General features: G+C 52.4%; 1 protein-coding gene and 1 long non-coding RNA gene across 2 annotated transcripts in view; one reads left to right on the top strand and one right to left on the bottom strand.

The window, feature by feature from the left end:
• LOC311321521 (lysine-specific demethylase 6A-like) overlaps nt 1-22,266 on the top strand; it is a 38,594-nt gene extending 16,328 nt beyond the window's left edge. Inside the window, exons 8-30 of the mRNA XM_084453517.1 lie at nt 127-161; nt 1,086-1,179; nt 1,419-1,545; nt 1,744-1,842; nt 2,151-2,370; nt 3,286-3,420; nt 5,367-5,498; nt 5,839-5,913; nt 6,044-6,151; nt 6,676-7,050; nt 7,736-8,622; nt 13,022-13,151; nt 13,379-13,484; nt 13,850-14,055; nt 14,217-14,278; nt 14,378-14,452; nt 15,057-15,205; nt 15,448-15,562; nt 16,601-16,788; nt 18,173-18,314; nt 18,433-18,559; nt 19,647-19,817; nt 21,241-22,266. Coding sequence (XP_084309643.1) covers nt 127-161; nt 1,086-1,179; nt 1,419-1,545; nt 1,744-1,842; nt 2,151-2,370; nt 3,286-3,420; nt 5,367-5,498; nt 5,839-5,913; nt 6,044-6,151; nt 6,676-7,050; nt 7,736-8,622; nt 13,022-13,151; nt 13,379-13,484; nt 13,850-14,055; nt 14,217-14,278; nt 14,378-14,452; nt 15,057-15,205; nt 15,448-15,562; nt 16,601-16,788; nt 18,173-18,314; nt 18,433-18,559; nt 19,647-19,817; nt 21,241-21,270 — 3,788 coding nt within the window. The 3' untranslated portion in view covers nt 21,271-22,266. The remainder of the gene's footprint in view (nt 1-126; nt 162-1,085; nt 1,180-1,418; nt 1,546-1,743; nt 1,843-2,150; nt 2,371-3,285; nt 3,421-5,366; nt 5,499-5,838; nt 5,914-6,043; nt 6,152-6,675; nt 7,051-7,735; nt 8,623-13,021; nt 13,152-13,378; nt 13,485-13,849; nt 14,056-14,216; nt 14,279-14,377; nt 14,453-15,056; nt 15,206-15,447; nt 15,563-16,600; nt 16,789-18,172; nt 18,315-18,432; nt 18,560-19,646; nt 19,818-21,240) is intronic.
• An 82-nt stretch (nt 22,267-22,348) lies between these two features.
• The window catches only part of LOC311321352, a 5,667-nt gene continuing 515 nt past the window's right edge, over nt 22,349-27,500 (bottom strand). Inside the window, exons 2-3 of the long non-coding RNA XR_014630894.1 lie at nt 25,096-25,158; nt 22,349-23,538 (exon numbers count right to left, since the gene is read on the bottom strand). This is a non-coding gene — a long non-coding RNA (uncharacterized lncRNA). The remainder of the gene's footprint in view (nt 23,539-25,095; nt 25,159-27,500) is intronic.

Here is a 27,500-nt window from a genome sequence, read left to right as displayed (position 1 = left end):
GTTAACGTCAGCCACGGATCTACCCCGCCGGACCCCTCTCCTAGCGGAGCCCGACTGTTTCACGCCAACCGTCCGCGTCGACGTGGGTTGTCTTTGCTGAAATGTCTCCTCTTCTCTCCCCCACAGTCCAGTTCCACATCGCTCATCTGTACGAGATCCAGGTGAGTCTCACCGTCTCCGCCCGCCCGTGTCCGCCCGTCCGCCCGGCCCGTTGACGGTCTGGGAGGATGTTTTGACAGTAGCGAGCGCCCGTGTCGACGACGAGCCAGATGGCTGTCATCGTTCGCCGGGTGTAGCCAGCGTAGGCGGCTAATTGATCCCGTTGCCTTTTGTTATGACCAGCGTGAAGAGGAGAAAAGATGGGGGGGAGGGGGGGGTGCTCCGATGGCGTTGTCATAGCAACAGGGGGAGCCTGGGGAACCAGACACATGCTCTCTCTCTCTCTCTCTCTCTCTCTCTCTCGTGCCTGATGTGTGATTTCCTGCAGTGCTGGGGACACTCAATGTTATGAGCAAGGATCCTGACTGACCGACTGACGGACCGAGTGCCGACTCACTGGTTACTGTCTGTCTCTGTCTGTCTCTGTCTTTCTGTCTGTCTCTCTCTGTCTGTCTCTCTGTATGTCTGTCTCTGTCTGTCTGTCTGTCTGTCTCTGTCTGTCTCTCTCTCTCTGTCTGTCTCTCTGTCTGTCTCTGTCTCTGTCGTCTGTCTGTCTCTGTCTGTCTGTCTCTGTGTCTGTCTGCCTGTGTCTGTGTCTGTCTGTCTGTCTGTCTGTCTGTCTGTCTGTCTGTCTGTCTCTGTCTGTCTGTCTGTCTCTGTCTGTCTCTGTCTGTCTCTGTCTGTCTCTGTCTGTCTCTGTCTGTCTCTCTGACTGACTGACTGACTGACTGACTGACTGACTGAGTGACTGAGTGCTGACTCACTGGTGACTGACCGAATGACTGATTAGGGTCAGACCCCTGTAATGGTGAAATGTCTCATTGTGCTTCACCCTCCCTCCCCCACCTTCTCTCACTCTCACTCTCTCTCTCTCCTCCTCCTCCTCCCCCCCCCCCTCCTCCTCCTCCCTGGTCTCTGCTCGCCAGAAGAGATACCGGACTGCCAAGGACGCCTACGAGAGCCTCCTGCAGTCCGAGGACCTCCCAGCACAGGTGAAGGCCACTACCCTGCAGCAGCTAGGTAAGACCGCACACACACACTCTCTCTCACACACACACACACACACACACACACCTCAATCAGCTGGTGATTGTATTAGTCTAGTAGCCCATTAGTCTGTTTGTCCATCACGTTTGAGTTTGTCTCACAGAACTCGGTGGTCTGCAATGGCCAATGTGTGAATGAAGCTGATTCTTGATTGATTGATTGATTGTGCGTTTGTGTGTGTGTGTGGGTGCGTTTGTGTGTGTGTGCGTCAGGCTGGATGCACCACACAGTGGAGGCGCTAGGGGACAGGGCCAACAAAGACAGCTACGCCATCCAGTGTCTGCAGAAGTCGTTGGAGGCTGACCCCAGCTCCGGACAGTCCTGGTACTTCCTCGGCAGGTGAGGCTGGTGTGTGTGTGTGCGTGCGCGTGCGTCCGCGTGTGCGTGCGTCAGTCATTCTAGGAACCCTTTCCATTGCCAGTACATATTTGTTGTTGCTGCATGGAGTGTGTTGAAGTCTGCGAGTGTGTTGAAACGTGTGTGTGTGTGTGTGTGTGTGTGTGTGTGTGTGTGTGTGTGTACGTATGTCTCCTGCAGGTGCTACTCCAGTATTGGGAAGGTCCAGGATGCCTTCATCTCCTACAGACAGTCTATCGACAAATCGGAAGCCAGCGCAGACACCTGGTGTTCAATAGGGTAAGTCAACTCTCTCTCTCTCTCTCTCTCTCTCTTTCTTATGCATCTGTCTCTCTCTGTCCCTCTCTCTCTTTCTCTTTCTCTTTCTCTTTCTTATGTATCTGTCTCTCTCTGTCCCTCTCTCTCTCTCTCTCTCTCTTTCTCTTATGTATCTGTCCCTTTCTCTCTCTCTCTCTCTCTCTCTCCCCCTCTCCCTCCATCTCTAGGTCTGTCTGTCTCTCTCTGGCTCACTATTCGTCCGGCCTCTCATCTCTCCAGCTCTGACCCTCTCTCCCCCCTCCCTCCCCCTCCCCCCCATGTGGATCCAGGGTTCTGTACCAGCAGCAGAACCAGCCCATGGACGCCCTGCAGGCGTACATCTGCGCGGTGCAGCTGGACCACGGCCACGCCGCCGCCTGGATGGACCTGGGCACGCTGTACGAGTCCTGCAGCCAGCCGCACGACGCCATCAAGTGCTACATCAACGCCACGCGCAGCAAGGCTTGCTCCAACGCCGCCGCCCTCACACACCGCATCAAATGCCTGCAGGTGAGTGGCCCCGCCCCCGGCGCCACCCCCCCCCCCCCCCCCTCCCCCCTCACGAGACGAGACGGCACCCCGAGCAGAACAGAGAGGGACACACCCCCCACACACACACTCACAAACACACCTGATTGAAAGATCTGAAAAGGGATTGGATTGGTGTAACCGATTTAAGATGACAGTTATGATAGCGCTCGGTTAGTTTTGTTGCTTTATACCAACGCAGCCCCTTTGAGATCCGCAGAAAGTGTTTTGGCGTCTCGTCTGCCAGTGTGGTGTTTATTTGGCTCGGTGAGCGGAGCTGATTTGGGCGTCTCAAGTCTCAGAACCTAGAGTACATTCCTGCCGGTTCTGCCAATCCTCCCCCCAACCCCCCTACCCCCCCCCCCCCACCACCCCCCTCCAACAAGGGGCTCATTCCTCACCACATGTTTCTGTTCAAACCTTTAAACCAAAACAAACCCCTTAGTTGATTTATTTTCTCCCATATATGTGTTCCCGAACGAGCGATCATTCTCACCACAGTAACCCTAGCACAATCCTAGACAAAACACGCTGGCTTGTTTTAATGTGTTGTAGTGATTGTCATTCAGTAGACGTGCACGTTTATGGCGCACACACACACACATACACACACACACACACACACACACACTCCCTGCTCAGTTGACACGATCACCACATGTCATACTGTAACTGCCTCAGGTCTCACACGATCAGTCCGAATTAACACACACACACACACACACACACACACACACACACACACACACACACACACACCCCCGTCACAATGCCAGATGACGATGCTGAGCTAGCTCTCGCCTCACAGACCAGAGACACTTGACAATTTTGAGTCCCAGTCGTTTTTTTGAGGTCATTAAATGTTTGTTTTCTGTCACGCGTTTTCCATCCCCATAGGCTCAGTTGAGTCACCCCCAGCTCACTAGTCTACAGAGTAAAAGTAAAATGCTCCCTCATATTGAGGAGGCGTGGAGTCTTCCAATCCCAGCTGAGCTAACCTCCCGACAGGGAGGCCTGAATGCTACACTGCAGGTGAGACCAGATAGAGTCCACACCCCCCACCGCGCACGCACACACACACACACACACACACACACACTCACACACACACACACCACCGCTCCACAGCAGGTAACACTTCACCGGAGCCCTGCGCTGTCAGTGTGACGCCGTAGCAGACGCCCCTTATTGGAGCTCCGCTCCGTAGCCAGTGTCAACACGGCAGCCTTGCGATGTAGTGGGAGGGGGGGGAGGGGGGGGAAATGGCTGCCTTATTTTGTTATAAACCTTTTGGCCGTTTGTTTTAATTAGTCACTCTTGACAGCGGGCTGGACGGCATCCAACGCTGCTCCTGCCCAGACACGCGTATCCAAGGTTCTGACACGGCGAACTCGGTGAAGTGTTGCCTAGCCACCCACCCCCACCGCCCCCCACCCCCTCCATCCCCCTTCCCCGACACACCCACAGGTCAGCCTCACCAATCACAGCCCACAGCTCCCGCGCCACTTCCTGACTCGCCCACACGGGTCCGCCTCGCCAGCCACGGCCCCGCCCACAGCGCACACCGCTCCCTGCCGAGACCGTCTGCCGCGCGGTTTACGCTAAAATAATTCAGCCACCCCCCCCCTTCCCAGGGATCAATAAAGCGTCGATCCATGACGCCATCACGATAGATGCTCATTTTTGACAATCAATGTTCTTTTTCATTGCATTCCACCCCCAATTCCAATGTAGTCCAATTGAAAGGCCCCGTCAGTAGTGGGCGTCGCTGTGTCCCTGTGAGTGGTGAGACTGAGCCTCAGTAAAGCAGAGTCCCAGGTTGGTGTGTTTGACCCTCTTCTCCGACCTTAGGTGCCCTGCAGCCGCCGAACCCAGCAGCGCCCCCTAGTGTCGTGCTACCACTTATTACACTCATGCTGGACAGCTCTGTGTGTGTGTGTGTGTGTGCGTTCGTTCGTTGCACAAATCGAAGCGAAAGCTCGGACCGGAAATCGAGCGTTGGCGTCGAATCTCTCGGCGTCGAAAGCCTCTTTTTCCAGATGTCCAAGACGTCGCTTCCGCAGCTGGAAAGCCGATCCCGGGCGGTTCCCGCGTGACCGCACCTCCGACCGGCCGCGCCACAAAGTAACTCGCTTCAATCGGAACTCCTTTAATCTGGAACGCGTAGTTCTACCGGGCTGGGGGGGGTACACAGTAGGCGCAAAACGCCGTACCCTTGCGCAATAGCGAAAGCAGCGCCGGCCTAACCCTGGCTGCGGTCACGCCCGGAACATACACATACCGCTGTTTTTACGAGGACATGGGACTGAACCTTTAAAGAGAGGTGAAGTATGCTACCTGTGTGTCTCTGGCTCTGGTCCACGCCTGGCGTTGTCCCGACACGCTTTGCCCCTTATTATTTCTCCGACCTGTTGCGACGGCGGTTGACGATGATTGACGCCGCGGAGAGGCGTGGTCGCGGAGGAGGAGGAGGGGCCGAGCTCCCGGAGACGTGCCAGGCCGCCGTGGCCTGAGGGAACCCCGTTTTCGCGGGAAAACGCCGGAAGTTGACGCGCTGTAGAAGGAGACGCAGCATCACCGCAAAGCCTGCGCCTTTCTCTTTCGTGTCTCCTCTCTCCCCCTCTCTCCTCTCTCTCTCCCCCGCCTCTCTTTCTCTCCTCCCTCTCTCTCCTCTCTCTCCTCTCTCCCTCTTTCCTCTACGCCTCTCTTTGCATTGTATTTTGCCATTTGCCCTCCCTTCTCTTTTCCTCCATCCGTTGCTACCGCCACCCACCCCTACGCCCCGTTAACACGACGACCGTTTCTCTCCTCCCTCCTCCATCCCTCCCTCCCTCCACCTTCTCCTCCCGTCTGTCGGCGCTCCAACCGTCTGTGTATCCCTCACTCCGCTACTCACCCACCACATCCCCCTCAATACCCTTCTCTCTTCTCTCTCTCTCCGCCCCCTCTCTCCCCCCTCCCACCCCCCCCTCCCCCAGGCGTGTAAGCCCCAGGCCGGCTCGGAGGGCGGGGCGGCCGGCCAGGCCCTGCCCCCCCACGGCGGAGCTCTGGGGCAGGCGGAGGAGCAGGCCACGCCGCCCAAGCGGAGGAGGGGCTCCAGCCCGGCCAAGGTACCGGCTCAGCGAGGGGAGGGGGGGGGGCGGGGTTTAACCGGAACGAGGCCAGACGTTTGCGGGACTCGGCGGGAACGAGTTCTGCTCTTTCAGTCGGTTCCTGTTAACTCCCGCGGGGGGGGGGGGTTGTGAATATCACCGAATGTTGCAACCCTAGATACAGCAGAGATGGACAGACAGAGGGAGAGACGGAAAGACTGGAGGGAGAGAGGGAAGGGTAGAATAGACGGGAGGTGGAGACTGACGGATAGACGAGGGAGCAGAGGAAGAGGGAGAGCGAGAGAAGTCCGGACTTAAACCCCCCGACGACCCTTGACCCTTGTCTTTGCTCTCCCAGGGTCAGCCGGACTCCTGGGCCAACCCAGCACAACAGCCAGTACCCAACTGGTACCTATCGCCGCAGAGACTGCAGGTGAGCACGTCACACACACACACACACACACACACACACACACACTCCCCCACCACTTGTTAATGTCCAGTTGTTCTCTAAGCACGAGAAAATGCAAAACCAGACGCATGTGTCCCTTGCGTGTGCTCAGCTGCTGGAGCAGTTGCGCAGTAACAGGGACAGTCTGAAGCCACAACAGCTGCAGATGCTGGAGCAGCTGGAAGCTCAGCTCAACCTGATGCAGCAGCACCAACAGCAGGTACGCACACACACACACACACACACACACACACACACACCAGGGTTTCTCCTGCGTTGAGGATTTTTTGGCGCCGCTCAAACCCAAAGAGATTTTAGCCAGAGCCAAAGGAAAATCAACAGTGCCAAAATGCTAACAATTGAGAATAAAAATAGCAATTCAAATCCTCTCCAAATGTGTTTGATGGCTTGTTTCAAGTGCAGCCCATCCCTCTTTCTTGCATTGTCCATGGTTTGGACCATATAGTATGGTAATAGTAATTTATAGTAATCAATATCATTAATAGACAGATTATCAGTATCTTAAACATTTTGGCTTCATATCCATTTTGTGTCATGTCGGGGGAGACATGTCAGACAGCGAAGAATATTAAACAATTGCGTGCGCATCACCCCCCAAAGACCCATTCTGAGTCTGGAAAAACCATGCACTCACTCACTCACACACACACACACACACACACACAGACTCCCTTACAGAGACACACACGACCCAACCTCTCTCTCCCTCCCTCCCTCCCTCAGATGAGACAGAACGCTTCGGGACAACTGCGCCCCTCCCTCCCCAACGGCCCCGCCTCCAGCTCCCTCCCCCCTCCCCACCCCGGCCTCCACGCCGCCCGCCCCCACCTCGCCCCCCCCCGGGCCCCCTTCCCCCCGCAACCACTGGCCAACGGGCCCCTGGGCCCCGGCGCACACGGACACTCAGACCCTCTTTCTGTGGGCAATAACTGCTCCGGCAGTAACAACAACACCAACCAGCCAGCGGGCGTGGCGGCCTCGGCCCCGGGACCCAACGGAGACGTGCCTTACCTGCAGCCTGGCGCACTACTACCTCACACCTGCACAAGCACCCAATCACAGGACGCGCGCCAGGCCCTGCACCTCAACTCCACTCAGGTCAGTGTTGGGGGGTGTGGTTTGGCCTGGGGGAGGGTTCTAGAAGCCAGGGGTGAGTTCAGCCCCGGGGCGAAACGTTAGCGAAGCGTTTACTGAAACGGAAACGGCGGTGCGTCGGACATCCCGGCGCGTTACGCAAGCGTTGCGCCTATCGCAGCCGAGGTGATAGGGCGGGGTTTATTTATCAGTCTGCTGATTGGGTAACACCCCTGACTCGCCCACCGGATGAGAGAGAACCTACATCAAAGCCCGTTGCACACCGTTTCGAGGAAACATGCCGTTCAACGCAGGAAGGGCAAATGGCAACGCAGTACACTTATCTTCTAATCTTATTGCGACATAGTACGTTGTCATAACTTTGTGCCTTGAAATTTGATCACATCCGTCACAGTCCATGAAGGGACACTGGTCCACAGCTGGGTTAAAGCCTCCGGTGTATTCAAGCCAGAAAAGTCTGCTGGCTCGCATACTGCAAAATACGTCCGGTTGTACATCCTGGTATTTTTTGCTTTACTGCATGTGGCATACTACGTGTTGGGACATTTTGTCGTACTATATAGTATGCATACTTTTTTATTTATACCGTACTTTATAGTATGGAAGGACACGATTAGGAACGCAATTCAGATTGAGCTCGCACCCAGGTGTTCCTCGCTAACAGCCCCTCTCTCCTCCCCCCATCCAGGGGCTTCAGAAGGGTCCCGGGCCACACTGGGCGGGTCCGAACGGCGACGGGCCTCTCTCGCACCCTCAGACGCCGGGCCCCGCCGCCCACAATCAGGTCGGACATTCCGCCTCCGCCACGCCATCGCCACGGCAGCAGGCCCTCAACCACCTCCCGGTCCCGCCCCCTCCCCCCCCTCACTCTGCTACCTCAGGTGGAGCCCCGGACGCCCCGCCTACCAAAGACGCCGCCGCGCCCCTCGGCAACGGCTTGGCCCCGACGGCGGCGACGGACCCCGCCCCCGAGGGCACCGCGGCGGCAGAGGGCTTATCCAATCACGTGGCGGCGGGCAGGGGAGGAGGAGACGGCAAGGAGCGCGTGGGCGGGTCGCCGGGCTCAGACAATCCCCAGCTCTGCTCCCTTCTGGCAGGGAAGGCCGGGCACCAGGCGGAGGGCGGGGCTCCCCCCTCGGGCTCCGCCCACAAGAAGGTCAACAACATCCACCCGGCCGCCCACGGCGCGCTTCCGTCGTCGGCGCCGCCCGTCCAGGGAAGCTCGGCCGCCTCCTCCCCCGTCTCCGCCATGTCCACCGCCACCCCCTCCCCCAAGTCGTCGTCGGAGCACGCTCAGACGGGCACCCACAGCCCCGGCGGCGGCGGTGGCAACAACAACAACAACAACGGCACCGCCGCCACAACGCCGCCGCAGCCGCCAGGCCCCACCCTCAACGGCAACGGGAAGGGGAGCAGCATCTCAGAGGACTCCCAGAGCCCGCAGAAGGCCGACGCCCCCTCCGTGGCGTGTCACAGGGCCGGCGGCGGCGCCCACGGGCGCCACCCCTCGCCGTCCTCGTCCTCGTCGTCCATCTCCATCTACCCCAGCTCCACGGACGTGCTGAAGGCCTGCAGGTAGGATCCCCTAAACCCCGCCCCTCTGCCTGACCCCTCCCTGACCCCCGCTAGTGGATGACCTGGCGGTCTTTCAGAAACCTGCTTCTCTAGTGCAGTGTTGCACTAACTTTTTCTGGGGACACACAATATAATTTTTTCATACTTCAATGTTATAAGTATAATACAATACGAACATTTGGTACTGTTGAAAACTTTTGCCTACTCAACGCGTCAATTCTCACGCGAGCAGGAGCCTGGCTGTTCAAACCAGACGTGCGTTTCTCTGCGCCGGTGACCAAACGATTCTGCACTTCCACACACTCTCACTCGAGGCTCTCATGAAAAATAGACCCGAAGCCAAAATGGAAATTCTGCAGATGTATTCCCCGACCAAAATAAAATCTCCTGCGACTCAGTCTTTGGGAAACACTGTGGTAGCGGATGATCGCTGTCTGTGTGCGTTTCAGAGACCTGGTTCTCGATTGGATGATCTCTGTCTGTGTGTGTTTCAGAGACCTGGTTCTCTAGTGGATGATCTCTGTGTTTTGAGACCTGGTTCTCTCTGTGTTTCAGAGACCTGGTTCTCTAGTAGATGATCTGTGTGTGTTAGAGACCTGGTTCTCTAGTAGATGATCTCTGTGTGTTTGAGACCTGGTTCTCTAGTGGATGATCTCTATGTGTTTGAGACCTGGTTCTCTAGTAGATGATCTCTGTGTGTTTGAGACCTGGTTCTCTAGTAGATGATCTGTGTGTTAGAGACCTGGTTCTCTAGTAGATGATCTCTGTGTTTGAGACCTGGTTCTCTAGTAGATGATCTCTGTGTTTCAGAGACCTGGTTCTCTAGTAGATGATCTCTGTGTTTCAGAGACCTGGTTCTCTAGTAGATGATCTGTGTGTTTTGAGACCTGGTTCTCTAGTAGATGATCTCTGTGTTTTGAGACCTGGTTCTCTAGTAGATGATCTCTGTGTGTTTGAGACCTGGTTCTCTAGTAGATGATCTGTGTGTTTCAGAGACCTGGTTCTCTAGTAGATGATCTCTGTGTTTCAGAGACCTGGTTCTCTAGTAGATGATCTCTGTGTGTTTGAGACCTGGTTCTCTAGTAGATGATCTATGTGTTTCAGAGACCTGGTTCTCTAGTGGATCTCTGTGTGTTTGAGACCTGGTTCTCTAGTAGATGATCTCTGTGTGTTTGAGACCTGGTTCTCTAGTAGATGATCTCTGTGTGTTAGAGACCTGGTTCTCTAGTAGATGATCTCTGTGTGTTTTGAGACCTGGTTCTCTAGTAGATCTGTGTGTTTCAGAGACCTGGTTCTCTAGTAGATGATCTCTGTGTGTTAGAGACCTGGTTCTCTAGTAGATGATCTCTGTGTTTGAGACCTGGTTCTCTCGTGGATGATCTCTGTGTTTGAGACCTGGTTCTCTAGTAGATGATCTCTGTGTGTTTCAGAGACCTGGTTCTCTAGTAGATGATCTCTGTGTGTTTTGAGACCTGGTTCTCTAGTAGATGATCTCTGTGTTTGAGACCTGGTTCTCTAGTAGATGATCTCTGTGTGTTTGAGACCTGGTTCTCTAGTAGATGATCTCTGTGTGTTTCAGAGACCTGGTTCTCTAGTAGATGATCTCTGTGTGTTAGAGACCTGGTTCTCTAGTAGATGATCTCTGTGTGTTTCAGAGACCTGGTTCTCTAGTAGATGATCTATGTGTGTTTTGAGACCTGGTTCTCTAGTAGATGATCTCTGTGTGTTTCAGAGACCTGGTTCTCTAGTAGATGATCTCTGTGTTTGAGACCTGGTTCTCTAGTAGATGATCTCTGTGTGTTTGAGACCTGGTTCTCTAGTAGATGATCTGTGTGTTTGAGACCTGGTTCTCTAGTAGATGATCTCTGTGTTTCAGAGACCTGGTTCTCTAGTGGATGATCTCTGTGTGTTTCAGAGACCTGGTTCTCTAGTAGATGATCTCTGTGTGTTTCAGAGACCTGGTTCTCTAGTGGATGATCTCTGTGTTTGAGACCTGGTTCTCTAGTGGATGATCTCTGTGTGTTTGAGACCTGGTTCTCTAGTAGATGATCTCTGTGTGTTTGAGACCTGGTTCTCTAGTGGATCTCTGTGTGTTTGAGACCTGGTTCTCTAGTAGATGATCTGTGTGTTTCAGAGACCTGGTTCTCTAGTAGATGATCTCTGTGTGTTTGAGACCTGGTTCTCTAGTGGATGATCTCTGTGTGTTTGAGACCTGGTTCTCTAGTAGATGATCTCTGTGTGTTTGAGACCTGGTTCTCTAGTGGATGATCTCTGTGTGTTAGAGACCTGGTTCTCTAGTGGATGATCTCTGTGTGTTAGAGACCTGGTTCTCTAGTAGATGATCTCTGTGTGTTTCTGAGACCTGGTTCTCTAGTAGATATGTGTGTTTCAGAGACCTGGTTCTCTAGTGGATGATCTCTGTGTGTTAGAGACCTGGTTCTCTAGTAGATGATCTCTGTGTGTTTCTGAGACCTGGTTCTCTAGTAGATACATGTGTTTCAGAGACCTGGTTCTCTAGTAGATGATCTCTGTGTGTTTCAGAGACCTGGTTCTCTAGTAGATCTCTGTGTGTTAGAGACCTGGTTCTCTAGTAGATGATCTCTGTGTGTTTCAGAGACCTGGTTCTCTAGTAGATGATCTCTGTGTGTTAGAGACCTGGTTCTCTAGTAGATGATCTCTGTGTTTCAGAGACCTGGTTCTCTAGTAGATGATCTCTGTGTGTTTCAGAGACCTGGTTCTCTAGTGGATGATCTCTGTGTGTTTTGAGACCTGGTTCTCTAGTGGATGATCTCTGTGTGTTTTGAGACCTGGTTCTCTAGTAGATGATCTCTGTGTGTTTGAGACCTGGTTCTCTAGCAGATGATCTCTGTGTTTCAGAGACCTGGTTCTCTAGTAGATGATCTCTGTGCGTTTCAGAGACCTGGTTCTCTAGTAGATGATCTGTGTGTTTCAGAGACCTGGTTCTCTAGTAGATGATCTCTGTGTGTTTGAGACCTGGTTCTCTAGTAGATGATCTCTGTGTGTTTGAGACCTGGTTCTCTAGTAGTTGATCTCTGTGTGTTTGAGACCTGGTTCTCTAGTGGATGATCTCTGTGTTTGAGACCTGGTTCTCTAGTAGTTGATCTCTGTGTGTTTGAGACCTGGTTCTCTAGTGGATGATCTCTGTGTTTGAGACCTGGTTCTCTAGTAGATGATCTCTGTGTTTCAGAGACCTGGTTCTCTAGTGGATGATCTCTGTGTGTTTCAGAGACCTGGTTCTCTAGTAGATGATCTCTGTGTGTTTCAGAGACCTGGTTCTCTAGTGGATGATCTCTGTGTTTGAGACCTGGTTCTCTAGTGGATGATCTCTGTGTGTTTGAGACCTGGTTCTCTAGTAGATGATCTCTGTGTGTTTGAGACCTGGTTCTCTAGTGGATCTCTGTGTGTTTGAGACCTGGTTCTCTAGTAGATGATCTGTGTGTTTCAGAGACCTGGTTCTCTAGTAGATGATCTCTGTGTGTTTGAGACCTGGTTCTCTAGTGGATGATCTCTGTGTGTTTGAGACCTGGTTCTCTAGTAGATGATCTCTGTGTGTTAGAGACCTGGTTCTCTAGTAGATGATCTCTGTGTTTGAGACCTGGTTCTCTAGTAGATGATCTGTGTGTTAGAGACCTGGTTCTCTAGTAGATGATCTCTGTGTGTTTGAGACCTGGTTCTCTAGTAGATGATCTCTGTGTGTTTTGAGACCTGGTTCTCTAGTAGATGATCTCTGTGTGTTTGAGACCTGGTTCTCTAGTAGATGATCTCTGTGTTTCAGAGACCTGGTTCTCTAGTAGATGATCTGTAGATGATCTGTGTGTTTCAGAGACCTGGTTCTCTAGTAGATGATCTGTGTGTTTCAGAGACCTGGTTCTCTAGTAGATGATCTCTGTGTGTTTGAGACCTGGTTCTCTAGTAGATGATCTCTGTGTGTTTCAGAGACCTGGTTCTCTAGTAGATGATCTCTGTGTGTTTGAGACCTGGTTCTCTAGTGGATGATCTCTGTGTTTGAGACCTGGTTCTCTAGTAGATGATCCCTGTGTGTTTGAGACCTGGTTCTCTAGTAGATGATCTCTGTGTTTCAGAGACCTGGTTCTCTAGTAGATGATCCCTGTGTGTTAGAGACCTGGTTCTCTAGTAGATGATCTCTGTGTTTCAGAGACCTGGTTCTCTAGTGGATGATCTCTGTGTGTTAGAGACCTGGTTCTCTAGTAGATGATCTGTGTGTTTGAGACCTGGTTCTCTAGTAGATGATCTCTGTGTGTTTGAGACCTGGTTCTCTAGTGGATGATCTCTGTGTGTTAGAGACCTGGTTCTCTAGTAGATGATCTCTGTGTTTGAGACCTGGTTCTCTAGTGGATGATCTCTGTCTGTGTTTCAGGAACTTGGGGAAGAACGGTCTGTCCAACAGCAGCATCCTGCTGGACAAGTGTCCCCCGCCTCGGTTGCCCCCGCCACCCTGCCCCGCCCTGCCCAAGGACAAGCTCAACCCCCCCACGCCCAGCATCTATGTGAGTAGACCCCCCCCCCCCCCTCGCGCACACACACACACGCACACATCTGGAACATCTGTCTGTCCCACGTCGACCTTCTCAGGCCAGAAACTCAACATGAATTCAGTTCAGTATGTGGGAATATAAATGTGAAACAGCAATGCTGGGATAGATCAGAGACTTCTCTTTGTGTGTTTGCGTGTGTGCGTGTGTGCGTGTGTGTGTGTGTGTGTGTGTGTGTTCAGCTGGAGAACAAGCGGGACGCATTCTTCCCTCCTCTGCATCAGTTCTGCACAAACCCCACCAACCCCGTCACCGTTATCAGAGGACTGGCAGGAGCCCTCAAACTGGGTAAGACACACACACACACACACACACACACACACACACACACATGATCCATCCCGCTTTCAAAGGCTCTCTCCAAAATCATACACATTTCTCCCTTTTTTTTTTTGTTTGTTCAGTATCTCTCATCTCGCTCATACCTAAAGTTACATGAGAGAACTTCCAATTCAGCGGTTTGCCGCCACCTGCTGGTTAGGAGTGTCAATACAGCCATGACATGTTATTTCTGTAGTCATTTCAGAACACCCTCTCTCACTCTCTCCCGCCCTCCCTCTCTCTGTCTCTCTCTCCCTCTCTCTCTCCCTCTTTCTTCCTCTTTCTCCCTCTCCCTCTCTCTCTCTCTCTCTCCCTCTCTCCCTCCATCCTAGACCTGGGTCTGTTCTCCACTAAGACCCTGGTGGAGGCGAACCCGGAGCAGCTGGTGGAGGTTCGGACCCAGCTGGGTCAGCCGGCGGACGAGAACTGGGACCTGAGCAGCAGCCGCAAGACGTGGCGCTGCGAGAGCAGCCGCTCGCACACCACCATCGCCAAGTACGCCCAGTACCAGGCCGCCTCCTTCCAGGAGTCCCTACGGGTCAGTTTGGGGGGCGCGCGCATACACACACACACACACACACGTCTTCACGCCCTGCGTTCTACAGCTTGTTTCGTTCAACGCTATGTGTCTGACGGTGTGTGTCTGTTGGTGTGTGTGTGCGTGCGTGTGTGTGTGCGCGCGCTGCGCTTGCTTTGCAGGAGGAGAATGAGAAGAAAGCCCTGAAGGAGCCGTCTGATGCTGAACCTGCATCGGCTGAGAGGTGACACACACACACACACACACACACACTCACTCAAGGTCACACCTGACAAAGCCCGAGCGTGTGTTTTTAAACCCCTCTGTTGTGTGCGCTGTGCAGTGCCGTGAGGAGGAGGCGGGGTCCGCTGAAGCACATCAAGTTTGGGACCAACGTCGACGTCTCCGACGAGAGGAAGTGAGTCGGAGCGATGTTCACGCCATGTTGAACCATGCTGACCGGCGGACAATCTCTCTGTGATTTACTTGACTAGACTGATTTACAGTTGACTTCAAAGCTAGTCTATGAAGTGTGTACTAGTCTAGGGAGGGGGGGGGGGGGGGGGGGGGTTGGTCCAGTCTAGGGAGGAGGGGGGGTTGGTCCAGTCTAGGGATGAGGGGGGGTGGGTCCAGTCTTGGGAGGAAGGGGTTGGTCCAGTCTAGGGAGGGGGGGGTTGGTCCAGTCTAGGGGGGAGGGGGGGTTGGTCCAGTGTAGGGAGGAGGGGGGGTGGGTCCAGTCTAGGGAGGAAGGGGTTGGTCCAGTCTAGGGAGGGGGGGGTTGGTCCAGTCTAGGGAGGGGGGGGTTGGTCCAGTCTAGGGGGGAGGGGGGGTTGGTCCAGTGTAGGGAGGGGGGGGTTGGTCCAGTCTAGGGAGGAAGGGGTTGGTCCAGTCTAGGGAGGGGGGGTGGGGGGTGGGGGGTGGGTTGGTCCAGTCTAGGGAGGAGGGTGGGTTGGTCCAGTCTAACAGGTCTGTCCTCTCTCTCTCTCTCTCTCTCTCTCTCTCTCTCTCTCTCTCTCTCTCAGATGGAAGCTCCAGCTGCAGGAACTCAGTAAGCTGCCAGCCTTCGCCAGGGTGGTCTCTGCCGGCAACCTGCTCAGCCATGTTGGACACACCATCCTGGGTATGAACACGGTCCAGCTCTACATGAAGGTCCCCGGGAGCAGGATACCAGGTACACACACACACACACACACACACACACACACACATTGATGAGCGGTTTCTTCATTGAGGTTCACTGCTTATTCATCAAACAGTTTCTGTGTAGTTCGCTGATGTGTTTGACCGTGTCCCTTCTCCTGTGTGTGTGTGTGTGTGTGTGTGTGTGTGTGTGTGTGTGTGTGTGTGTGTGTGTGTGTGTGTGTGTGTGTGCGCGCGTGCGTGTGTGTGTGTCCGCCCCCCCTGCCCCCCCAGGTCACCAGGAACACAACAACTTCTGTTCGGTCAACATCAACATTGGTCCGGGTGACTGCGAGTGGTTCGCTGTGCCTGAGCCCTACTGGGGTGTGATGAGCAACTTCTGTGAGAAGTAAGAGGACATGTCGTTGCGTGTCACGGCCGTACGAGGCCAATGTCGGCCCTTCCACCAACCGACGACTTACACGATTTCACTGTCGCAGACAAATTTCCAATGTCGGAATAAAATCATGAGCGTTTTGTCAGTCGTAATGCCCATCATCTCGATAAAATCACATCTAATATTATCAGAAGCTTTTAGCTGAATGACCGTGCGTGATCCCCGTCTTTGCAAAATCTTACAGTCTGTCATTACAAACTCGACACATTGTCTTTAGATGTGAGATGGTGTCAGGCTTTAGTCTAAGGCTTTTGATAAATGGTCTTTTCAACGTCTTCTAGTGTATGGTAGGCATTAGATACATGCATGCATGCATTCATTCATTCGTTCATTCATTCAATCGAAGCATGACACTGGAACGATGTTCAGATAGGGCTGCACAATTATGACAAAAGATAATTGCGATTATTTGCTTCAAAATGGTAATTGCGATTAATAATTGCGATGAATATTTAATATATAATAACCAAAATGCTCCCAAATCACAGGCGTTGATCTCTTTCTTGCTACTAACTCACTGACCTTGTTTTCGCTCATTTTTTCACTACTCACAGCTGTAGGCACTCGTGACACTTGTCTTGACCTACTGCTATCTGTCTTCTCAGTGAAATTGCTGTGCACAGCGCACTCAGCAGGAACGCATGTGATTGGTCAGACAGCATAAGCGCCTGTGATTCGTCCGTGTAGTCCTAGTACACTCAATTAAAAGCAAAATTATTAATCACATTAATTGCGGCCTTTTGCGATTAGGTAATCGCGGAGGTCATAATCGCGATTTCGATTAATTCACGATTAATTGTGCAGCCCTATGTTCAGAGTTGTTGAATAAGAGACATGATTCTCTCCCTCCTCCACCCCTCCTACCTCCTCTCCTCCACCCCTCCTACCTCCTCTCCTCCACCCCTCCTACCTCCTCTCGTCCTCCTCTCGTCCTCCTCTCCTCCTCCTCTCCTCCACCCCTCCTACCTCCTCTCGTCCTCCCCCCCTCAGGAACAACATCAACTTCCTGAAGGGCTCCTGGTGGCCCAACCTGGAGGACCTGTACGAGGCCGACGTGCCGGTGTACCGCTTCATCCAGCGGCCCGGCGACCTGGTGTGGCTCAACACCGGCACCGTGCACTGGGTCCAGGCCATCGGCTGGTGCAACAACATCGCCTGGAACGTGGGACCCCTCACTGGTACGCCCGCGCACGCACACACACACACACACCTGGTTCTCTTCCTGGTCTCAGTTTACTACCTCCTCCTGGTCTGAGTCAGTATATGACCTCCTGCTGGTTCTCCTCCTCGTCTGAGTCAGTATACTACCTCCTGCTGGTTCTCCTCCTGGTCTGAGTCAGTATATGACCTCCTGCTGGTTCTCCTCCTGGTCTGAGTCAGTATATGACCTCCTGCTGGTTCTCCTCCTGGTCTGAGTCAGTATATGACCTCCTGCTGGTTCTCCTGGTCTGAGTCAGTATATGACCTCCTGCTGGTTCTCCTGGTCTGAGTCAGTATACGACCTCCTGCTGGTTCTCCTGGTCTGAGTCAGTATACTACCTCCTGCTGGTTCTCCTCCTGGTCTGAGTCAGTATACGACCTCCTGCTGGTTCTCCTCCTGGTCTGAGTCAGTATACGACCTCCTGCTGGTTCTCCTCCTGGTCTGAGTCAGTATATGACCTCCTGCTGGTTCTCCTGGTCTGAGTCAGTATACTACCTCCTGCTGGTTCTCCTCCTGGTCTGAGTCAGTATACTACCTCCTGCTGGTTCTCCTGGTCTGAGTCAGTATACTACCTCCTGCTGGTGGATAATCGTCATTAAGGCTGTGCTTGGAGACTTTGGAGCCATATGCCATATCCTTGATCATATGCCTCAGGCCCACGATGGTGCGCTGGTATTCATAATGGCATAGTTCTGTTCTATAAGAGGTGCAAGAGAACCAGAGGTGGGTTCTTAGCGGGGCAGGGGGCGCCTGGGAGGTCGTAACCCCAAGAACCTCTGAGCGTCAAACCAGTTTGTGCTGGATTAGCTTGTCTGCTTCGCTAGCACAGCTAGATGTCGCAGGCACTGCCAGGCAACATAACATCAAGTTAATGTTCGGTCACAAGAGCTAGCATAACTCGTCCAGAGTTGGCTTGACTGTTACCGGTGGGAGCTAAGTCAGTACGATGGAATTCCGTGTTCATTTGCATGCAGTTAAATCATCTTCATTTTGATTGTCTTGCCGTACGGCCAACTAACGGGAACCGTTGAGTTTGTTTTACTGTGGAAACTCAAGACTTAACTGCTCTGACGCGGTCCAGCAAGGCTAGAGTGAAACCACATAACCGGTGATGTAATGTGAGGTCCTCGCAACAGGTCCTGACAGTTGAGAAGATTTATGTATTTATTTTTCCTCATTGCCGTTCACTCATACTGGCTTGACAGAAATACACTGTAGGAATTCATTGCCACGTCACCCAAATTGATGTTAAAAAAAATAGTGGCATTCGGCAAAAAGGGAGTTGTTTGCATCTGTGTTGAGTGTGGAGAGTTAACCCCCCCCACCCTCTGTGTGCCCCCCCCCCCCCCCCCCCCCCCCAGCCCACCAATACAAGCTGGCCGTGGAGCGCTACGAGTGGAACAAGCTGCAGAGCGTCAAGTCCATGGTACCCATGGTGCACCTCTCCTGGAACATGGCGCGCAACATCAAGGTGTCGGACCACAAGCTGTTTGAGATGATCAAGTGAGCGACCGGCCTCCAGACTTCCCCTTTGGCTCCTGCCTCTCCTTGACGAGTGCAACCGGTCTAAACATCTCCATCCTGTGTGTGTGTGTGTGTGTGTGTGTGTGTGTGTGTGTAGGTACTGCCTACTGCGGACGCTGAAGCAGAGCCAGTGGGTTAAGGAAGCGCTGGTGTCGGCCGGGAAGGAGACGGTGCTGCAGCCCCGGAACAGGGATGAGCCGGCCCACTACTGCACCATCTGTGAGGTCAGTCCACACCTGGCCACGCCTCCTCCCTTCCTACCCTCCACACCTGGCCACGCCTCCTCCCTTCCTACCCTCCACACCTGGCCACGCCTCCTTCCTTCCTACCCTCCACACCTGGCCACGCCTCCTCCCTTCCTACCCTCCACACCTGGCTACGCCTCCTTCCTTCCTACCCTCCACACCTGGCCACGCCTCCTCCCTTCCTACCCTCCACACCTGGCCACGCCTCCTCCCTTCCTACCCTCCACACCTGGCCACGCCTCCTCCCTTCCTACCCTCCACACCTGGCCACGCCTCCTCCCTTCCTACCCTCCACACCTGGCTACGCCTCCTTCCTTCCTACCCTCCACACCTGGCCACGCCTCCTCCCTTCCTACCCTCCACACCTGGCTACGCCTCCTTCCTTCCTACCCTCCACACCTGGCCACGCCTCCTCCCTTCCTACCCTCCACACCTGGCCACGCCTCCTCCCTTCCTACCCTCCACACCTGGCCACGCCTCCTCCCTTCCTACCCTCCACACCTGGCCACGCCTCCTTCCTTCCTACCCTCCACACCTGGACACGCCTCCTCTCTTCCTACCCTCCATACCTGGCCACGCCTCCTCCCTTCCTACCCTCCATACCTGGCCACGCCTCCTCCCTTCCTACCCTCCACACCTGGCCACGCCTCCTCCCTTCCTACCCTCCACACCTGGACACGCCTCCTCTCTTCCTACCCTCCACACCTGGCCACGCCTCCTCCCTTCCTACCCTCCATACCTGGCCACGCCTCCTCCCTTCCTACCCTCCACACCTGGCCACGCCTCCTCCCTTCCTACCCTCCATACCTGGCCACGCCTCCTCCCTTCCTACCCTCCACACCTGGCCACGCCTCCAGCCCTGATAACCTTCTCAGTTGAGCCTCCCAAGTTCCCAGGGGGGCTTCTTGTGCCCCTACACCCGTCCAGTCTCGCAATGATGCTCAATCCTCATTTGTAAACAATGTTTGTTTTTCTTGCTCTTGAACTGTCACTCAACCGGGCTGTTCTCTCCTCTGTGTCTCTCTCTCTCTCTCTCTCTCTCTCTCTCTCTCTCTCTCTCTCTCAGGTGGAGGTGTTTAACCTGTTGTTCGTGCGGAGGGAGCTCATGTCCAGGAAGCAGTGTGTGGTCCACTGCCAGGACTGCGCCCGCAAGGGCAGCGCTGAGCTGGAGAACTTTGTGGTTCTGGAGCAGCACAGGCTGGACGACCTCATGCAGGTCTACGACCAGTTCACATTAGTAAGTCTCTCTCTCTCACACACACACACACACACACACACACTTCACATGAGTAAGTCTCTCTCACGCGCGTGCACACACACACAAACACACACACACATACACATGTACCACCACTTTACCATTATCTACCACCAGCTCACATTAAACCCAATTCCCACTGACCCCAAAATGCGCCTACACCCACTAACATCTGGGTTTTGTCCTGAGTGGGAAAGGGTACACTCTCCTGCGTCCTGTGCTGACTCAGCAATAAGCCGGGGTATTTATAGTCTCCAGCTCCGATCGGCAGCGATGTAAACACCCCCCCCCCCCCCGGGTAGACCCACAGAGGCCGAGGAAGACTGCATAGTAGACAGTCATTCCCTCTTCGTCCTGCTATGTGTAGATTGTACGTTTGCTAGATTGTTTAGCCTGCTAGCTGAGTATTCGTTCATGATTTAATCACATGTGGGTTTATTTTATTATATTTAGTCTTGTGGAGCTGCCAACAAGTTTCCCGCATTCTAATGTAGACTACATCCGTGAACTCTTCCAAACCACTTCCAATTCGGTTTTATAAAGATCTATTTTGTACCTCGATAAACTAGAGGCTGATAGTAGCCTTCCAAAATCAATTAAAAACTCAAAGTGGCTTAAACATTTTTACTACCAAAAACGTGTTGACTACCAAACACAGCCTAGTCCAGAATAACAAGCCACTGCTTGCTCCAACGCTCGCCCCACCAACGCGCTTGTGATGTTAAACGTGACGCAGCAGAAAATCAACGGGAAGGCATCGTGATGGGTAGGTGTTCAGGTGAAGGTTGGGTGGGCCTACACGTTAATGGTGTGTTGGTATCAGCTTGTCTTTGGCACAGGGAGGTGTTGACACAGATCAGAGTGTTGTATGGGCAGGACCAGTAGGACCAGTGTGTAACTAACTGTGTGGCCTGGCTCCAGCCCCTGAAACTGAATTTTTCAAAATGCAATTTGAGGCTCTGGAAAGGCTCTCGTCCAGAGCGATGTTTTGGTTGGAATTCCAACCAGGCCAATCAGCGCCCGTTGAATGCGATGACGGAATTAAACTGCGACGTGATTGGTTAGGAGATGAACTAATCGCTGAGGTCTCCTTTGACAACGGCCATCTGGGAAAACGGCTGCAATGGGAGCGTGTTCAGACTAAATAATAAAGTGAAACGAAATGGCAATTCAGTCTGTCAGGCTAAACTCTGGGACCAGCAGGACCAGTGTGTAACTAACTCAGGGACCAGTGTGTAACTAACTCAAGGACCAGTGTGTAACTAACTCAGGTGTCAGTCTGTCAGGCTAAACTCTGGGACCAGCAGGACCAGTGTGAAACTAACTCTGGGACAAGCAGGACCAGTGTGTAACTAACGCAGGACCACTGTGTAACCCAGTGTTGTGCATATCTCTTCCTCAGGCTCCTCCCCTGCATTCATCTTCATCTTGACATTAGACTCCTCCTCCTCTGCCTCTGCGGGGCGCTCCAGCCAGCGTGTCACAGGAACTTGTATTTCAAACCAACCAACGGAAACGGACCATTTCTGATATTCAGGAAAAGTCGAGGCCGTCTCTCCCCCAACCTCCCCCCTATGGCTGGTCTCCATGGCGACGACTGGAGGCGGCAGCGGCTGCGTGTTTCTATGCAACCTGTCAAAAGTGCGGTGTGTCAACCTCCCCTGGAGGGGGTGCCAGAGAGCGCACTTCCCAATGCAGGACCCCCACCCCCCTTCCAGTGACAATGGTTCAGTCCGTCTCAGTTGGGGGAATGGAGGACTCAATCAGAGCGGTTGGGAAGAGGGGGGTGGTTTAATAAAGTGATAATGTTTTGTAGATATAGTGAGTGTCACAACTGGCAACACCACCCTGAAAGACTACTGACTTGACAACCTTCTCTCTCTCTCCCCCTCTCTCTTTGTAATCTGTTAATCCCCCTTCTTTCCTTCCCTGTCGGGAGCACTAGCCTGACTGGTCTTTTTGTATGGTAGATAGACATTTTAAGACTCTTTGGACAGCAAAATCTACAAAAAAAAATATTTGTAATGTGAAGAGTTTAGGTGATATAATTTTTTTTACGGCTTTTATGTTTTATCTTTGTCTCGTTATTTTGGAACTATGACGTTCATTTGCTTTTGTTTCCTAGGTAAAATTTAAAAAAAGTAAAACCTATGAAAAAAATAATAACAGCCAAGTCACAAAGAAAATGGATTGCACATAGACTTATGAAATAAAGTTTAATTTGTGATTTGTTTCGTTGTTTCTAATCTTGATGTAAATTTACACTATTTATAAATACATATTTATTGCTTGAAAATATTTGTTGATGGAATGCTGTTATTTTTTCCAGAGTACCTGCCATTAAATTTGAAGGAGTTCTGTCATTTTAACACGGCTCCTCTTACATTTTCTATATATGAATAAACTGCTTAGCAAGCGTTGTACAGAAACGGACATTTAAAATTGTTTTATTGTTTGAAGAATGTTTTATGATGAGTCATTAAACACAAAGTTGTCAAATTACCCATGCATGTCATTACTTGAACTGTGTGTGTGAGAGCTGCATCTGATATGATTTGGTACATAAAAACGGTCTCATCAAAAATCACCCTGCACATTGAATAATTGAAAATGATGTGCTAATGATATTGGTGGAGAACATGAATCAATGGCATCTAAAGGAGACAACTGAGAAAGTGACATTCATACAGTAGTCATCAACATAAAGCACTACTAGTGACAACTTTCCTTGAATAACTTTATTTCTCAGATCATACAAGAGAATGTGGGAGGAGAAAGGTAGAGAACGTCTGTGTGTGTTGAGGGGCTCCGGGTGAGGTTTGTGGGCGGAGCCTGAAACCCAGCAGACAATGTAGCTGTAGAATCAGCCACACAGAAGTCTACACTGTGTGCCAGGTCCAGGAGCCGCCGGCCGGCCGGCCAATCAGACAGCAGGACGTCAAACCAGCCTCTTAAAAACCTGATTCCAGGAAACATGACATATCAACCATTCCTCACTACATACAGGGGCGGCTGTTGCTCAGGAGGTAGAGCGGGCTGTCCAGTAATCGTAGGGTCGGCGATTCCAATCCCGTCTCCTCCTGACCACATGTCGAAGACACTTGGGCAAGACACTGAACCCCAAATTGCTCCCAATGAGCAGGCTAGCAGCTTGCATGGCAGCTGCTGCCATTGGTGTGTAAATGGGTGAATGAGAGGCCATTTGGATAAAAGCCCTATATAAGTGCAGCCCATTTACCATTTTCTACAATATCTGTATGAGGCCTCTACTGTACTCCAGATATAACTAGTACCAGTGTACTTCCTGAAGAATATGATCTCCACCAGAGACCCAGTAGCCAGATGTAGCTGCTGTCTGCCCCACAGGATCTACACTGACTACTGAGCAACCGAAGGACACCGAATGTCCGCCCCCGTAGCCACGCAGAGCCAAGATGGCCGCGAGTAGCATACCTTTCGGCTCGTGACCGCTAATGAAACGCATCCAGCTGAGAATCGGGCTAATCTAATCTCATTTAATCTCGCACAGCCCGGTTTTCAACACTCAGCACCCCGCAGCACGGGTCCAGCTGAATTTGCAGCCTGTGAGGAAACGGCGACTAACTCCGGTCTGCCGACGGCGTGGACGCCGCTGAGCCGAGGCGCGACGTCCCGCCGCGTGAAGGATGGCCGTCGGGTCCCGCTCGGCTCCCGGGGACTCCTGAAACAGAGACGCATTGCGTAAGAGAGCGGGCCGCGTGCACGCCTGCGAGTCCAAGGGGTTTAAACAAAGCGCTTCCCATGATGCAACCCAACCTGTCTGGCCCCCCGTCTGCCTGCGTCTGATTGGCTAAGACCACATGGCTAAGTGGAAGGGCAACAGTCAATAAACTGATATCTGACCCTGCACTGCCCTGCGTATTACACACACACACACACACACACACACACACAATGCACACAGAGAGCCCTCTCATGAAATAGAAAGAAACATTCAAGCTAGGGAACATCGACAGCCACAACCAATCAAACCAATACAAAGGTTCCTCTCAGCTGATATGCTCTAACTTCTTTAAGCTATATGTCAGCTAGGGTGCTGGGTCAATCCTTAACCAGTCAAGTCAAATCATGAGGTCGACTGTAGAGTCGGATCGTGTGGCTGACTACACGTGTTCGGCGATCTGAGGGAAGAATCGAGTAGCTTCCTGGTGAACGCATCACTGGAAAAGAGGTTTTCGAAGGCATCAAATACCCAGAAGCCCCTAGATATCTTTGAGATCCTTTCAGCGAGAACGGTGGTCTCCTGTGCCCGCTGTTACATAGACAGGACACCAGGGGGCATGGGGAAGTTATGGTAGGACAGGGCTCAACTCATCAACTCATCTCTCCCTCTCTCTATCTCACTCTCTCCTGCCCACTTTCTTTGTTGCTGTCCGTTCTCCCTGCGGTAGTCCGTGGTGGTTCTCCCTCTCTCTCTCTGCTGTGAAGTCTGGCCGCAGTCCAGGACGGAGGTATGTGAACTGGGGTTGTCCCGGCTGGGAACAGCCCCTGGCTAACAATGTGTCCCTGTGTGAATCAGAACGCGCCGGGGAGATTGGACTGACCATGAACTGATTTCCACATAGCAAAAAAGAGGGTAGGCAGATAAACAGAGAGAGAGAGAGAGAGAGAGAGGGAAGCAGGGGCTTGGGTCATTAAGGGCACAACTCCCTGCTTTTCTCTCTCCCTCTCTCTCTCTCTCTCTCTCATTCAGAGTCCGAGAGAGTGAGAGAGAGAGAGTGAGAGCAGGGAGCTGTGCCCTTAATGACCCAAGCCCCTCCTCTTTCCTTTTCCTTCCTGTTCCCTCTCCGCCGTGTGTGTGTGTGAGTGTGTGTGTGAGAGACAGGGAGAGAGACACAGAGAGAGAGAGAGAGACAGGTGGCCATGACTGCTAATTTTAGCTCGCTCTCTGTATGCATTTCCCACAGCTGTGTACAAGCCCAATATTAAAAGTAGGTTACTGTGTGTGTGATCACTATGGCCACTTTTAGCACGCGCACACACACACACACACACACCTGACCTCCACCCTGTCTGGTTTCATTCATTCACTCCAGCAACTGGTATGTTGCAATCTGATTGGCCCTGGTTCTGGTCCAATGGCTGGGCTCTCATGTATCCAATTCATAAAAGTAAGGGTGAGGATAGAATGGCACTTACTGGTCCCTCACACACACACAGACACACGCACCCACACACACACGCACACACATATATGGTCGCCATGATTGATACTCACTGAGAAGTGGTGGTGTTGATATGTGAGAATTGTTCACGTTCACGCAGGGGGCAGAGTGGACTTCTGAGAGAGAGAGAGAGAGAGAGAGAGAGAGAGAGAGAGAGAGAGAGAGAGGGACAGAAGATCAGTCAAGTCATAACTTCAATTTGACCCTCTGGTTTTCACGCTCACAGAAAAACAGAAAGGGAAAAGAAAGAGAGAGAGAGAGAGAGAGAGAGAGAGAGAGAGAGAGAGAGAGAGAGAGAGAGAGAGAGAGGGTAAATCAACATTTCTGTGTGTTGAACGAAGGAGCAGTGACAGGCCATAGGCAGTGTGTGTGGCGGGCGCACTGATAGACAGACATTCTGGTTCAGCTAGTCACACATTCTCACACCATCCCTCCCTCCCTCTCTCCCTCCTTCCGGCAGACCCACTGCTTCTATCGGTCCTTTTTCTCTCCACCCTCTTCTTCCTCAGCTCAGCTCGGACCAGGGGGGCGGGGGGGACGGAGACCTCTTCAGAACAGCTGCTGGCCCAGTGGGCGGTGCTTCTCCCTCGCTCCGGCCAATAAGCGAGAGGCGGGGCGTGTCAGGTGACACTGTGACATGTTTGTGAATGGAGAGGCGGAGGGGGTGGGGACACTTCATTCAGAAAAAAAAAAAAACACAAACCCGGGGGTGACGTCTTTTCTCAGCGGGGCCCCCGGACCGACGAGCCACTTCTGATCTCCTCCGCGCAAACGTGTTTCTCATGTCCCACATCCTGCACCTCCGTCACGTTAACCGGTTCTGTTCCTTCCTGCCCTCTGACGTTCCAAGCCGGGGTGTTGCCATGGAAACCCGGAGCGGAGCGTACTCGTCGCGGAGTGTTGAAGTTGTGTGTGTGTCTGTATATGCGTGCGTGCATGCAATGTGTGTACTGTATGTTTGTATGTATGTGTGTATCTGGTTGTATGTGTGTGTGTGTGTGTGTCAAAGAGCAGGAAGATAAGGAGGAGGAGGAGATGAGTGGGAGGTCCTCTCTTTACCCCCCATGGCGAGATACTCTGAGACACGCACACACACACACACACACACACACACACACACAGAAACAGATAGAGGCATGTCCTCACACAGGATGGATGGATTCACACACTTCCATACACAAATGCAAATATTCTCATTCTCTCTCTCTCTCTCTCTCTCTCCCTCGCACACTAATCCAAGTGAACCCGAGGTGCCGCTGCTGTTTCATACCATTTCAAATGCAACATTTAAACAGTGATGCATGTAGAAACCAAAGCATGTGTGGGGGTGTCTAATTGATACTGCAGTAGTGTAAGAATTCCACTTCTCAAACAGGTACATCCATAGCTGCATGTCATCTGTGTGTGGGTGGCTATTTTTCTATTCAACAGGCTTGGAAGCGGGACACTTCTGAGGGTTTTATGCAAATCTGGCGACCCCCATTATGTTAACCAGAGAGAGTAGACTGGTTCCAACTGCACCAACACTGATCTGGGCTATTGGCAATTGCACTGCAGCAGATTATTTAGACACTTTAGGCACACCATACTCAAAATGTAGGGATCCTGTTTTATTACCCCTTTACCTCTTTTAAAGCAGTCTATTTCAATGTAAGCTATGGGTGTAAAGCGGAATGACTACTTATCCTGTTGTTAAGTAAGCCTATATGACATGTAAGTATTCATCACAAAGCCATTACACGCATAAACGCTACGATATCATATGTGGACGGATAAAGTGGAACTGGGCTTTTCTGGCTGTGAACACCGTCTTCCGAGTCGGGAAAACGTGTTTCCTGCAAATGGGGTGAAAAGTGTTATAAATTCGACCAGTCATCATCATCTGACCACTCTCTCAGTCTTGGGCGGTCAGCAGAAAGACTGGCCGACCGGCTGTCATGTGCACGGACAGCTTGTCAGCAACTGGAAAGTCGTTTATAGGCCAACTAATAGGGACGCTTAGGAATGTGTGCAGAGTCCTTTCAGAACTTGCCTCATTCTTCCTCCTAATGCCCGCCTTCCGTCTTCTTTCAGTTCTGGCTTCTCCGGGTAATCACATTCCAAAACACGCAAGAATTTCCCTCTCCTCTCTCTCTCCACACATACCACCCCTCCTCCCCGCTCGAAAACAGGCAGAGAAAAACAACCCCGACCGCAGAAACAGCCTCGGATCAGCTCCGTGCGAGCTAAAACAGTCGGTTCACAGGGGCCGCCGCCGTGATTACGGTAAATATCGTGAACTTGTTGTAAAAAAGAGTGGAACACCGGGTAGCCTGCATTCCGGTGATCCCGGGCCAAGTTTGCCCGACCGTGAGACCGTGCGCAGAAACAGCGCAGCCGAGACCACACACTTCGCGCACACACACACACACGAGAGAGAGAGAGAGGGAGAGAGACCACCATTTACCCTTTCTACCGG

Source organism: Borostomias antarcticus, assembly GCF_949987555.1.
Source record: "Borostomias antarcticus genome assembly, chromosome: 19".
Taxonomy (NCBI): Eukaryota; Metazoa; Chordata; class Actinopteri; order Stomiiformes; family Stomiidae; genus Borostomias; species Borostomias antarcticus.
The sequence above is the reverse complement of the archived record's forward strand: the minus strand, read 5'-3'. Positions and strand labels throughout refer to the sequence as shown.